Below are 15,986 nucleotides of genomic sequence, written 5' to 3' on the forward strand. Positions count from 1 at the left end.
ATGCTGCAGCCGACGGCTGAGACCTATGGAGCGTACTTTGACTTTGCTCAGGCTTAAGCTTCAGTTAAAACGAGACAAATTTATGTCCGCGATATAGCGCTGTCTCGTTTTAAGTGTCTTAAGTCTGAATAAAGTCAAAATGCACTCTATAGATCTCAGGCTAAGATGAAGTGCACTTGCCTAAACTACAAGATTTCTATTCACTCTTTAGTCAAACATACCTAAATCAAAATGGAGGGGAAAACTGAAGCCGGAAGGGAGCTCTGTATCCTAGCCGACCTAGCTATCTATGACCTAGCGGATCGAATAAAAGACACGGAAGCAAATCACTTCATACCTGTACGGGTGCGGACCCATTGCAAATATTTGAATAGAAATTCATGTAATTTGCAGGCTATGGTGCAATGCGTGTCGAGCAGTGAGCAAGACATGGCCGAGTCTCGCGAGCGCGCGTGGCCCACCCCGAGAAGCGATATCAGCTCTGATTCCGAACATAGTAAGTCCTTTTCAGGCCTGCCGGGCGATTCAGAAAACTCGGTTCGGTAAGTTATCGTACATACATTTTATCGTACGATAACATACCGAATCGAGTATTCTGAATCGCCCGGCTGGATTGACATAAACTCGACGTAAGCGAGGTGCGACGGCAGAACACCGGATCCTACGTGTGCTGACTGAATGATCTATCAACGCACAACTCAAACTACTGGATGGATCGGGCTGAAATTCAGCATGCAGTTAGCTATTATGACGTAGACTTCCGGTAAGAAAGGATTTTCTTTAATTTCACCCCTAAGGGGGTAAAATAGGGGTTTGAAATTTGTATAGTCATCACGGATGTATTCACGGACATAAGCTAGTATGTACTTCCCTTTATACAGTTCCTTGGATTGTACCGTCACGTCGCGCGTCGCTGCCGTCGCGTCTGTAACACGAGAGCTTTAATATTTTAAATCATTGTTTAATGCATACAAAAATCTCCGATATTGCTTAGATAGAAAAATAATATTTTATGACTCTTCCTGACAATATAAATCCGCTTACACAGTCTATACTAGCTTGATAGAAATCATATCGATAATTATTCTTGATAATAATAGAATAATCATAACTTTGATTATTTTCTTTTTAACCCCCGACCCAAAAAGAGGGGTGTTATAAGTTTGACGTGTGTATCTGTGTATCTGTGTGTCTGTGTATCTGTGTATCTGTGTATCTGTCTGTGGCATCGTAGCGCCTAAACGAATGAACCGATTTTAATTTACTTTTTTTTGTTTGAAAGGTGGCTTGATGGAGAGTGTTCTTAGCTATAATCCAAAAAAATTGGTTCAGCCGTTTAAAAGTTATCAGCTATTTTCTAGTTTTCTTGTAGAAAAGAAGGTTAGATAACCGTTAGGTTCATAATATTCAAGTGTCAATTGACAAATGTCAAGCTGTCAAGATGGACGTTGCCTAGATATACATAATTATTTATTTGAAAATGATTTGTCGGGGGTGTTGAAAATTTTTAATTTACACTTGTTACTTAATACATATAACTTCAGATCTATCGTTAAAAATGCTAATTTTGGTATTTTTTACACTATTTCAGATATGATGTCCAACATACAATTAATGCGAATGAACCGCACCCACAACTCGGTCGAATCGAGTGAAATCCAATACAACCAGAGCATGAATCCATCCAATAGCCAACAACACGTTTTACCCATGACATCGACTCTTTACGATCGACCACAAAGTTATAAGAGGAAAAACGATTTTGGAGACGGGTCGACGTATAGAAACGATAAAATTATGAGGTCCAATTATGGCATGGTTCATGGAATGCCTAAAGACTATGATATGTCTATGAGTCAAGAAAAGCAAAGACGTTTTTCGCCTTCGGGCAGCAATTCTGAAAGTTCATCCCTTCAGAAAGTATTTGATAGACATTTAGGTTCCGATAATGGTGAGTTTTAATTATTTTTTTGTACACTGAAGAAATTTCTAATTATTTTTAAATACATAATATCAAAAATTGCAGAGTCCGAACCATAATCATTAACAATCGGGAATTTTGATATTTAACTATTAAGTAGTAGTAAGGTGCATTCACATTAGCAAACGAGGGTGCGACGAGTGGCGAGCCAGGACGTGAGGTGCCTGTGAGGCTAGTCTGACATTTTACATCTCATCATGTTGACATTGAATTTGAACGTGTGAAAGAGATAGACTTATAGTCAAATCTTAGCGTAGGAACATGCAGTTTCGCTGCTGTCGCAATTGGGATGGTGATTATTGTTAAAAATAAATTATTTCTTAGTAATTATTAAAAAAAAGAGTCTTTCAGCCCGAGATTCGTAAAATCCACGTCCAGTGTTAGTTTCAAGTTTGCAAAATACATTAAATTATGGATTAAATAAGTATGCAAAGTGCATCGAATGTTTATAGCTTAACATCTTTGTGTTTCATACAAGCTCCCATGAGAAGCGAGCGTTTTGACGTTTGATAAAAAGTTGCTGATTTGAGTTCCCAATTTTATTATGAATGAATATGATCTTGTATTGACTACTGTGTGCTTTTATTTACAGAATTAATTGATATCCCATCCCATTTTATATATTTAGTATTTCACCGCTTTTGTACTTGTACAAATGCGTGTCAAAAATTGCATACTAAGCTGGAACGCGCTCAAGTAGGTAGTAGCCACTAGTAGCACTTGTCTAAAGTTGCTAGCCGTGTACAAACAATTTAAACTCGACGAACACGGTGTAATATGTCGCAGCGTAGAGTACTTCAGCGACATCTATCGTCACGATGCGTCAACTTTATCTACTACGTTCTGTAGTCAAGGCAAGATCCACCGGATATGACCCCGTCTCCGTGCTCGACAGCGAACTCAACGCCGCCGTCGCGCGGAGACCAATCCCGGACTAACAACACCGGATATACAAAGAAGCCCACTAGGGCCGTAAGCCAAGATGGCGGGCCCTAGCCGGTGAAATCCCGGCTAAAAGATCTCCACCAGGGTACAATGTTGCCCTGCGCCTCACCCGGGTAAGGAGGCCATGCCTCGAGGCCCGTACCCCCGCTTGGCCGTTCCGACCAAACGGAGAAGACCCGCACTACTACTGTAGTCAATTTGGCACTATTGCTTTGTTTGTTTTATTTCTTAGAACTTAAGATTTATTATTGTGTGAACGGTAATGGTGCCAACATGACGGCAAGGGACAAGTTACAGAAATTCTTCCGTATTTGGGCCTACTGTTTCTGGATTCTGATAAGACGCGTGCAAAGATAATCCTTATGAGTCATAGCAGTCTGCCCGCCATAGTCTGATGCGGACTTATTCAGCCGGTTCTGCAATTTTTGATAGTTTTTAAGGTGCCAGGTGGCTTCACGGACGAGAGAATCGCGGTGATAGTCTCGCCGTGTGAAAAAATTCGATACAAACTCTATGGGCCAATCTCCACAGGGCGATACTATCGCGACGATATCGAATTTTGCCGAAATTCTCTCGGCCGTGGAGATGGTGCCTAAAAATAAAAAGTTAATTTTCCTAAAGCTGCGGTTTCTTAGGATAGCGGTGCTCTCACATAACGTCCGTTATATCGAATGACGTTGCGGAACTTGTTGATTGAAACAATGAGTTTTTGACATCGTCTCGTTGGTGTCAAAAACGCTCGCCCTAGCGAACGCTATGTGATGGTTTCGCTTTCCTTGGGGGTCACGACTCAAGAGTGCCTGCCCACTAAAGAGGAGCGGACCGGAGATGTGTTCAGCAAGCTAATCAGATAACGCGAGATGAATAAGTAAGATGTATTAAACTAAATAAGTACGTCATATATCATTAATCTGATTTTTCTGGTAAACACATCTCTGCTCTGGTCCGCTTCAGTGGACAGGCGCCCTTGTTCTCTTAAAATTTCTAATGCTTTGACTCTTTGCTGCAAATAAATGTGGGACCGCTATCTCATCGGCTTGAACTGACAATATTGTACTCGTCTACATAAAATTTCACTTCTCTTTCACCGAGTCTTAAAAACTTATTGAGGGCACGATTGATATGTTGAGCGTTGAATAATAGTAATTTTTTTGCGTGATACATGAGGTTGTTATACCTATATTATTGTGTATGTTTATATGTATCAAAGCAAAATTGAACAGGCATTTTCTGGCCAAGTGCGCTCAAACTTAGACTTCATCACCGTAAATAGTTTAAAAAATACTAATCCAATTTGCGCCCTCACTTACCTTTTCTCTTAAAATTTCACAGTTTAATGCTAACCGCGTATTCTGGACGTGTTTGGTATTCCGCATTTCGTTAATCCATTACATAGTGAAACTGGGTAACTTGAACTGGGTGACTGGGTAACCCTATAAATATTATTATTATTGAACATAAAATTAAATTCGAACTAGAAATTTGTTAACTATGTTGCTCGTTGACCAGCAGATTGATCAAGCTGATCGCCAAAATGCGTAGTTGATACGATTCTTATTGAAATTAAATTTTATTTCCAATGACAATGTTTATCGTATTTTTGAAGTTACCCGGTTTCACTGTAGGTAAAATGCACGTCTGCCCTCGCCCGCAATGCGCGATCAGTATTACAGGATTGCTTTATTTTTGCACTTGGAGAAATAACACTGTTTCCTCAACCCTTACAAACCACTCTAAATCTTGAATCTACTAATATGTAGGTACAGAACCATCTCACGCTTTAGTCACAGCTAACAAAATTCAAAATTGATTCTAATGTTGTGTCTTGTATTGGTTTTGGATTGTCGATACGTCGTCAGCCGTTGTACAAACACGCGGGCCATAGCTTTCGGGAAAGCGACAAGCGACGCGTCAAAAATCTTTGCTTTTAAAATGTAGATATAAAACAGGCCATGACTACCCGCGTGCGGCGACAAGGTTTTTCTACAAGTGTATTTTTTGTCACACCACTCGTATATACACGTGGTTTTAATGCGATTCCATTTATTGTACAAACACAATGTATTAATGGCAATGTTCTATTATAAATTAATATGCTTAGAAACGCATAGCCGCTGCGCGCGGTGTATCGCCAAAATTGATCGTACGTTTTCTTAATCATCTGTGCACTAACCACAGTATCACAGCCTTGTTGCAGAAGCAACAGATAAAAGTGTGTAGAATCGCATTCAAACCGCGTGAGGTGGGGACGACGCTTGTCGCTAAAGGCGAAAAAATGTGTTGTGGTGTTTCGTAAGCGTATTGAAATTTGACGTCACGATGGGGCTTGGGCGTCTAAGGGGCGCGCTTGGAGCGTCAAAACGCCAAGCAAGACGCAATATGCACGTTTTCATCTATACTAATAAATAAAATATAAAATATATGACTACGAAATACGTATCAAAAGTTGCGGGACCGGTAGGGTTTGAACCTGCATCCCCCTGGCTATCGCGGTCTTGGAGTGCCTTTAGTTAGTTGAGAATGCAGGTTCAATACCTGCCGGTTTTGTTTTTTTTGATATGTATTAAAAAATTATTCCAAAATTTCCTTCAAGTGTAGGTAAAACGCATTAATAAAATTATAAAATAGTATATGACTACGATCGCTTTTTGTCCTGTTACGACATTACAACACAGTAGTGCGCGCCGTGAGCTGAAAGCCGTGGCTCTACGATTAGCTGCGCTAATGCGACAACGCCGTTACCCTGCAGCAAATTCGATACAAATTGCGAATTATTCGCCCAGCGAGTGCGGTACTCATGTATATTGTGGTATATTTCAGCTTCTACATAGTGCGATATATTGGTCATTGGTTTTCTTTTGGTTGGGTTAATACAAGATACAGCTGTTCATAAAGGTGTAGTGGAAATTAAATCAGAAGGCTTTCTGTCGCTTTCCATTGCACCATTGAAGTAACACAAAATTGGCTCACACATTGGGATACATTACTAACGCATCATTGTAAAGCCATCATTCTATCTGTCCATCATTGTAAGTAAAGCACATTTTTCATGTTACTTGTAACCTATTCTACTGGCTGATGGGGAAAATATTCTTTAAAGTATGCTTTCTAGAGATAGATTTTATTACTATAAAAATCTATCGGTAATCCGAGATGGACTTTTTAGTCGACGAAACTCTCTCGATATTGTTTGCGTTTTGATTCACATGTATGTAAATTTGACCAGTGACAGAATGAAGTGCTTAATATCTTTTGGGTTTCCCTTACTATTCAACGCAGACGCATAGATACTATATCTAAAGCATTTCGTTGTCTTAAAAATTTACGCTCCCCTATTTAGAATAATTTTATATTTTAAATAACTTAATTTACCATCATCACGATTAATTGCTGCGTTATTTAAATAATATTTTTTCCACTGCCAGGCTTTTATATCTAAAAGTTTTTCAAAACATAGTCTGAGATTGTTTTTGTAAATTACTGTGTCTAATCCACTATACAGCGAAACGGCTTATATTAAAAATGTCATTGCTCACTTAGCTTATGCAATATTACAGCTGTATTAACAAGAGCTGGCACGTTAAACACACATTCACATATTGCGCTGGTTTAGTGTCATGAAAAGTCTCTATGCCTCGCTCGTACGCGACGAAGCTTATGTGCGTGACAGAGAAAGTGATTGTTTTGTTTTTACCACTATAGTGAAATTCAGCGTTATTTTTTGTTTTTAGACTCATCCGTCATCCACCGGATAGTAAATCTGGCATAACATGTAGAGGACAATCCCGTGAAATCGTTTTTTTTTTTTGCTTTTTCATGCATCAGAACAGTGATGCAATTTTTTAAAAGAGTTAAAATTACAATTATAGAGATACATTATTCATAGCATAACAAAGAAATAATATTGATCTCAAAAATGACAGCACGCAGCGCGCCGAAAATAACCTAGGCGCCACCTCGTTATTACAATAATATAAATCGATTTTTAAAACGAATTATATCGAACGATATAATAAAATTGCGTTTGTGTGAGACTGCGAACGTAACAGCTCTTGTTGACCGACCCGTATCGATGAAAGAAAAACGTATCCCCTTTAAAATATAATTCGAGGTCGGTTAAAATTTGCAACATTTTCTATTAATAAAACTGTTGAGTTGAACATCGTTTACATGTTTTAATAAACGTAAAAATCTTCACTGACCTTTCGACGACGAAGTAAAAAACGCCAAATAGATGGTTAAAAATAACTAACGATCCTTGTACATTAAAAATAAAAACTTGTAATTAATTAAAATTCTTAACTGAGTAGGTTTCTGCGGTTGTAGACAGTGCGGGAGGGTGACAGTTGTCACAAGTTGACGAGTCGCATCATCACAACCCTTTATTACCGCAGGGACCTACTCGGTTATGCGTTATGTCTAGTTTTCGTTTTGATATATGAAATGGCCGTTTTTATCTTCCCTGTCTCCTTAGTTATAACATTATGGTGAAGGATCGGTGATGGATGCACACTTTTACAGTCGGAAGCTAAAACTAGTTTCGATCGGTAGATTCGAAGAGCGAGGACGAGTCGGACGACAAGTCGCAGGACGGGTCGAGCGATAACTCCATTCGGAGGCTCGAAGTCGGGGATCTGGTTTGGGGTCCTGTGAAGGGTTACTCGTCGTGGCCCGGCAAGTTGGAGGCGCGAGTGTCGGAGAGCAAGTGGAGCGTGCGCTGGTTCGGAGACCGCTCGCCCGGGGAGGTGGAGCACTCCAGGCTGCTGACGCTGTGCGAGGGCCTGGAGGCTCATCACGCCGCCAGAATGCGCCATAGGAAGTGAGTTTGGCGTCATGGCTATCGTTGAGTCAGTCTAACATTTTTATATGTCAATTTTGCGGACTTTCAGCTATCACATTGAAATGGAGGTAAAGACAGATTGTTGCCGTGTACGCAACGTACTCGTATGCGATGCAAAGTTCCTAAGTTGGCGTAAACACTCATGTGTTTTTCGCATTTTTCGTGATCGACATCGGGATTCAAACATTGCTTGGGATCTAGGAACACGCTAATCTTATGCGTAGTAAAAAAAATCTTTCAGTTTCCCACTTCTGCCAATCTTGGGCATTAACGTCGATCTAGGTTGACGTTGCTAGGATGCACGAGATCGCGTTAGGTTCGATAAATATGTCTAAGTAATGTTTAAGTACGGAAACCTGCCCAGGTAGAAGAAAGAAGTTCATCTAATCCATGTTTTCATATTAAATGAAGTGTCCAGATGTCGTAGTGCGTTCTAGACGTTGCGTACAAGGACTCAATTTGTCTCCGCCTTTTCGCATTATCTCATTTTATACGGATACCAGCGACTGACGATGCTCGCAACAATAGCTATTGCATAAATTATCTGTGTACCGGATAATCAAGTTGACATCCAATCAGTAGGTACTTTTAATACCATTTGGTCAATATTTTGACACCATTGATTTAACAATGAAACAATGATAAAAATTGATTTAACACTATAAAGTCTAAAATAAACTGGCCCTAAGTGATTGTTTTAAAATAGTTTATTTACGTTTTACAATGTTTCCGCTTAGGGCAGTAGACGTATAGAGATACGAACCTTGAAATAAGGGCGTGTAGGTCCATTCTGTATTGGCGTTATAGTGGTTCGTCTTACTAGTTAGTTAATAGTAGTGCAACCTTGTACTGTAACGTGACTATACTTATAGTACAAGTTAGTACATCCCGAAACCTTTATTGTATGATATTTGTAAAATCGCAAGTTGCAACTACTTAATGTTTGTAAATCATATCAAATCTACGCAATAAAATGGTGAATTTGAAGTAGGTACTATGCAAGCACAGAAATGTCGCCTTGTGCTTGGCTGAGGCCGATATTAAGCCGCCGGCTTTGGTGTCTAGTCTACTTATGATATATTTTTTGTAAACTACCATTACATGCAAAAAAATTGTCTTATTAACCCAACCGAAAGAAAGATTTCTTTCATATTATGAAAATTCTTAAAAATAAATCTTAAAAATACTATCTTACCTCAGAATGTACAATTACGTTATATTTTATTGCAACACACGGACAAAATGAGTTTTATGAAAGCTGATGATGGTTTTAATTTATGTACAAAATTATTTTCAATGATCGTCTACTAGCCTTTGGCCAACGACTAAATTTAGGTTTTTTAAAATCGCTCTGTTGAAAAATCCATTAAAATTGGTTCGGATGCTAAGAAGTAACTAACAGACAGATACTTTCGAATAATAAAATTAAGTATGGATTTTCTTTTTACAGGAGCCGAAAGCTGAATACTCTGTTAGAGAACGCGATACAAGAAGCGATGGCGGAACTTGATAAGAAAACAGAAACAAACGAACCAGACGAGAGTGCGGAAGACCTCGCCGACATTACGGACACACCGAAACGGAAACATCACAAACTCAAGAACAAACACAAGAAAACCCCCGCCAAAGTCGATGCCACTCGGTTACGGAGCTCTCGATGACACTTGTAGGTGCTATTCAATTGTTTCTATTACGCAAGCAGTGGAATAGATCTTAATCTTTTTAATAACAACTTAACATAGCTTAAGACCTTTAGGTTAACCACAATTTGGATGCGAATTTGTATCATATGAATACTGGCCGTACAAATTCATCTTAAAAGCGCTTAAGCATGCTTGTACAAAATAATTGTTCATGCGGGTTTGTCATGCTTGCAGTTACATAATATGTGTCCAACCTTTAGGCACCGCGGCCGCTGTGTTCCACAGTGCGTTACTGAACGAACTCCTATACTATAGTAAACTGAAAACAAAATATGGAGGACAGGCACCGCGCCTGGGTTTACCGCACCCCGCCGCCGTTATGCCAAATAAGACAGGCCACACGATGCGTTTCCGGTGCGTTGTGGCGCCGCACCGCCGTGGATTCGAGTATTGGGTGCCACACGGGCACTGCTAGCCGCTCTCGCAAAAAGTATGGCGTTGCAACGCACCACCTCTCGTCGGCTCGTCCCTCTGGTTCTGGTTCTATCTAGGATGAACCAGTGGCACCGCTCGGGCGCCGCACCGCCAACGCAACGCATCGTGTGGCTTATTCTTAAATTAAGCTTAGTTTGATAGTTTGAGTTGTTATCAAGAAAGGCTCAGTGCCTCGGCTCTGCTGGTATGCTTCAGCTAAAATTGTGCAAGTCTTAAGGCAGGTTTATATTGAGACAAGGAGTGGCGACAGCGTTTCTGGCATGGAAATAACGCGTCAGTCAATGACACAAACCCTTTAACTTTATACATTCGTCTACTGACGAATGTATGAAGTTAAAGGCAAAGACAGACCACGTACTAAGCAACGCAATACAATGTACGTAAAGCTGAATAAAGGGACCGGGGCTAGGGACTTTTTTGATAAACTTAATTGACTCTTGGCGCCTATTGAATTAGTTTGATTTTTTTAGGTACTTTTTTTTTACGTAGCTATAAATAAAATTAATATAGATAAAATGTTCCATTGTCTACTTCATTTATTAAAATTTTTGATGCATACTTAACTAGTAAAAATAAATATTCTACTTCACATAAAATTTTGCACAAACGCATCAAATCAATGCAATCAAAAAAAGCAATGTGAAGATTATCTAATTATTTATTATTATTGGTGTCGTTAATGAATTCCGTTCTCTACCGATGGACGTACACCTGACATACGTACTAGACGTTTCATTACATACGTACCAGGTCTTGCATTAAGGTTCCTATGAACCTTAAGGGCATGTGTTGAATATGTCATATTATGTAGTCTGAATGTTCCCCTATCGAAGCCCCCTATCTTGACTATGAATTCCAGTGTGAATCTTAAAAATATTATTTATTGGTGTGCCATCGACGATGTCGCCATCCAGTGTCTGGATCTAGCCTTGCCTTTAATACTAAATAATTTTATGTACAAATAAGTTAAGTCTGGTGTCGTTTTTTTTCAAAGAGTTTTAACATAGAGATTCCATTAATATATTATTTGATTTTCAATCGCCAAATAATATTTAATTGAGGAATGAATTGGATGTATGGATAATTTGTTTACTGGAAATATGTCGAAACGACGAATTAAGTTTATTTGGCGATTGAAATAAACTCTAATAGGAACAATTTTTTAACTCAAAAGTATCAATAATATAGGAAATGAAGCCTAAATTATATTAGTCGTAATAAATATCGGTAGCTGTACTCGTAATCAAAGTTAATATTATAATACTGTTGAATATAATAATAAAAATAATATTTCGTCGCTAAGTCCGAGAGTTCTAATCTTGTACATATTTTAAAACTACACTTAGTCCTCAATGTAAAGTTTATTATGCTATTGAGTAATGAATACACGAATATAAGATTATCAAAAATTATCAGAAAAATTCTGACACGAGCTATAAATTCAGAATTTTGCCGAAACGGAAGACCGCTTCTCATGCGCGAGTGAGTGCGACAGAAAGTTCTTTGACGGTCAATTTCTGATAATATACGGCCGGCCTAAATGTCGTATCGACCGATAGACATACAATGACGAAGGTCTCTTGCAAAGACTTTCACAGTACACAGTATGCCCTTGTGTCTACAAATAACTCATTAATCGACTAAAAACCTCTTCCAACAAAACATGAGATTCCGGCCGGAATGCAAGCGGTTTGAGTGAGGCCTAAGTCCTTTATGGAAATTAATTATTGAACTTTTTAATTGTAATTATGTGTATTATATTATGTATATTCCAGCGTTTTACAATGCTAATAGGAAACCGATGGAAATTTTAGCAGCTAGATTACTAAACGTGATTCAATCACAATGGTCTCGTTCGGACTGACTGGTATACCTAGTCCTCATTTGTTTATTTCCAAGCTAACTTAAAGCTGCGATTGCATTATTAACAATTGCTAATATGATGAGCCATAATACAGAAGGACTTAAGACAGACAGAACCGCAAATGCAGCGGACATTTAAATATTGCCCTTATCCAATTTGAATAAAGTTGTAATTACTATAAAATCAAGTGGCATACTTCTTTTGCCCTCGCGATATTGGCAGCTGATATCACAGTTGTATTCGAATTGGATATTGAATTTTTTTTAAACTGCTCGTATAATTTGCAGTTCTGTCTTCGCTGACCTGCTAGTCAGTCTGGACGCGGCCTAATATTCTATATTATTTAGATTAAGATGATCTGGCTAGACATCATTTTGTCGGATTAGAATAGAGCGTAAATATTCAGAGATTTTTTATACGGTAGAATAAAACATATATTACTTATTGTTTTTTCATAATTATTATAGAACAACCAAAATTGCTGTTTTCTTAACATAGTGGAGAAACAGTATTTTTATTATGTGATCGAGATTTTTAAATAATTATTGGTCCTGTTGAATTAATTTTTTGATGTAAGCTGCTATCTCTCTTTTATTATTCCGATTGAAACGGGATACACGCGCGAAAGATTAATTCCATAGAACGCGTTTTTAGATTTCAATTAGGTCTAAAGTTTTTAATGCTACTTTTACGTATATGTATGAAAATCTGGAAATACTGTCGTTAAATTAAAATTCAGTGGGCCCTGTTAGGAGGAATTCTGTTTCAAGCGAATCGATATTATTTGCCGAGCCAAATTAACAACTTTGGAGCTTTGGTATTTACCCAAGCCGTATTTGTATCTTCGGTATCGGCTTATAGGAGCCTCAGTAAAATGTACCGGGCCGTATAGAGGCATTTGGTTGAATTTGCCGAGCCGTATGAGGGGCTTTCCATACAATTGGCTGGGCCGTATTAGGGACTCACGGTACAATTATCCGGGCCGTATATGAGACTTCAATAAAATTTTCCAACCTATAACATAAGGACCCTTGGCATTTGCCTAGCTTAAATAGGAGAAACAGTGAAATATACCGGGTCGTATGAGGGCCATAATTAGGACCATCGAAAAAAACAGGGCCTTGCAATTTATATTTTGCGGGTCATATTTTACGTTAAATCACAATTTTGTACAATTTTACACGAATGAATCGAATGAATGAGTTTTTAGGGTGTGCTATATGAACATCGTGTACATTTTTATGTTTTTCTATTTTTTTTTTTATAAAATAATAATATGGTTTCTAGTCAAATAATTGAGCGTATTAAATTGTAGATAATGCGGATGGAATATAATTGACAATAAAATGGGCCTGGCGACATATTTTTAACATAATAAATGCAGTATTTATTTTATTTTCGGACATTATAATAATTGTTTGCCGTTGTATTTAAATAGTATTTCTTTTTGTTGATAATTTTAAAGATAAACGTATGTAAGTCGGTACTAATGTCAATTTCTTGAAAACCTATGAATGAATTCCTAAAAAATAACGCATATCATATTTTCTGCCGGAAAGTCGCATCCACATACAAAAAATTGCATTGTGCGTCGTGTTCGCCGCAGCGTTCGATCACAATGCTTATTTATGTGAACGAGGCTTTAGGCTAACGCTATCATGGTAGGTCGTGCCAAGACTGTTCTGTAGGGCCTGCCTTGAAGGTTTTTTTAATTGTAAATGTTACTGTGAAATCTCGAACTACTGTACATCCTAGAAATTTTGTAGTAAAAATAAAGATTTATAAAGTTTTAAATGTATAAGCCCAAACTGTTCCATGATGATCATTCATTTCAGACTGCCAAACTTGTTAAATCCTAGGTGTTACCTCGGAAATATGCAAAAACCGAATAATGACTAAGCCGGAACGAAATTTTAGCAACCCGACACCACGTAGTCTTGTCTGTTCTATCCATGGAGTATTTCTGTAAAATGCGAGGCCGAAACAATTTCTTCGAAGCCAAGTTTTCTGGCGTAAACAATAATTATAAACATAAATAATTAAATAATAATACGTAATTTTAAAAACATAAAAATTTCACTAAACACCGATTCCAAATTGTTATTTTTGCATGTATCTGTGGTAAAACCTAGAATTCAAAGAGTAAGTGCTGGTAAAATTCTGAAATTAACGATTATTATCATGAAAGTTTATACAGCCAATTAAGACTTCGTAAATCTTAGATTTTTCTGGAAATTCCTAGGGAATTAGTAAAGTTTTCAGTTTAAAATTGATTCCAGAAGCAAATGGAATCCTAAATCAATATCGTGCAAGTCAAACTTCACTACACCTAACCTGTAAAATAGAAAACAGTATTTGTCTTTATTTGAATAAAAATCTATTCTAGCATAGGCCATAAAGTGGTAATGAACTTGAACAAAATTAATTAATTATTGTCGTAATGACTACCACTTAAGAGCGATTATAAGCGAAAATTCGAGAGTGATTAATCTTTTATACAGAGATAGCTGATATTAAACAAATCATCACAAGATTGTATGTTGGGAAATGATTTTAATTTGTGGTAGAAGGAATCTTAATTTAAATAAAAACATTTATAAAATGCTTTTTTTTAAATCACAATAATAATAATTAATATTATATAATAGGTAATGAATGTTTTTTCTAAATATCGTAGCTAGATTATTAGATCATGTGAATGAATAAATTTTGATAGGAAATTTGTTATTGACGGATCTTTGTTAGATAAATGTCTATGCGTAAAATGAATTTTTGTGATCTTTGAATGTAACGTAAGTATGTAATTATATCAAGGACTTAATAAATAGCTGTTTTTATATTTATGTACGGCCGAATACTGAAACGCCACATAATATTTGAGCGCTGCTCAAAGTGACAAACGCAATGAAATTTTAAGATGTGCTCAAATATTTAAAGCGGTTCACAATCGGAGGTTAAATATAGGGATTTCACTTAATTTATCCTATAAAATAGATGTCCCCAAGATATCATATTAAATGTTAAATGGATATTGTTTATTTAAATCGGTCGGTTTACACTTCCCAAGACGGTATTATGTAAATATTCTTATAACTGTAGTTATGTATAGTATTCTATTTCAAGGAAATTAATGTTTTATAGATTAATAACTGTACAACATAAGATTATTTATTTGTTTTGCTGTGTACATATTTTTTTCAATAAAATGTACCTGTTTTTTAATTTACGATTTGATTTTTCATTTGTTAACCAATCCAAATCAATAATTTTAAGCTTATTTCGTGGTTCGTAGTTTAACCACTGATACGTATACAACGTGTATAACGTGATTGAACGGTTTATTATATTGCAGTTAACGGGTACATACCACAATTAAATTACTGACTATTTGTCGGTATTTGGACCCTGTTACACGGGTCGTGGTCGCGACGTGTCCCGTCATATATCGACAAACAAGGTCTGCAAATCAATCGTGATAATAATAGTATGTACCCGTTATCTACAATAAGGGCCGGCGCACATATGGCGGAGCGCAGCACAGAGCATTTTTCACAGTCAAAAATCGACATTGTCCTCATTGAAATAATATCTAAAATCAATTGTGCATCCGTGCGGATACTCGCTCATCTGCGACTGCGCATTCTCTGGTAGAAATTCGCGTAATGTGTCACGCGATTAGAAAACTTCGCGGGCATGCTCTGCGCTGCGCTCCGCCATATGTGCGACCGGCCGGCTAATACTACAATCCAAATCAATCGGTCTTCGAAGTCACTTCCAGTCAGGGTTGGAAAAACAATGATGACTGATGTCACCCTGTCAACACGAAGAACATTTACTTAGCCTCCGCTCTCCATCCGTCTGTCCGTCCGTCTGTCTGTCTGGCTGTATCTCATGAACTGTGATAATGTAGAGTTGAAATTTTCAGTGTGTATTTCTATTGCCGCCGTATAACAAGAAGTAATAAAGAATCGAAATGGCTGCCATGACAAATTAAAGAAAATTAAAAAGTAGATGTTATAATTATTATCTTGTACGATGGCACGAAACTCTTCATGTAGAGTCCAACCAGAACTTGACCGGTTTTATTTTTTTAATTACTACTTAGATGATACATACGGCCACAGAGTAGGTAACTACTTTTGTATGCGGCTTCGCCCGCGTGGATTTAGGTTTTTAAAGATCCCGTGGGAATCTAGGAAAAAATTGGCCTATCCATAG

At 37.5% G+C, this 15,986-nt stretch overlaps 1 protein-coding gene across 2 annotated transcripts in view; it reads left to right on the forward strand.

Annotated features, from left to right (window-relative positions):
* The window catches only part of LOC123867882, a 110,598-nt gene extending 95,604 nt beyond the window's left edge, over positions 1-14,994 (forward strand). Inside the window, exons 6-9 of one of the 2 annotated variants that reach the window (XR_006796528.1) lie at positions 394-496; positions 1,592-1,951; positions 5,747-5,955; positions 7,478-7,612. Coding sequence is in view for 1 of the 2 variants with exons in the window: in XM_045910190.1 (XP_045766146.1) it covers positions 394-496; positions 1,592-1,951; positions 7,478-7,745; positions 9,217-9,427 (942 nt within the window). In the remaining variant the exon portion in view is untranslated. Of the gene's footprint in view, positions 1-393; positions 497-1,591; positions 1,952-5,746; positions 5,956-7,477; positions 7,746-9,216 lie in introns of those variants that run through there. The other variant, XM_045910190.1, reaches the window with a different exon arrangement.
* Positions 14,995-15,986: the final 992 nt, after the last annotated feature.

The sequence above is a fragment of the Maniola jurtina genome, chromosome 8 (assembly GCF_905333055.1).
Source record: "Maniola jurtina chromosome 8, ilManJurt1.1, whole genome shotgun sequence".
NCBI classification, from domain to species: Eukaryota; Metazoa; Arthropoda; class Insecta; order Lepidoptera; family Nymphalidae; genus Maniola; species Maniola jurtina.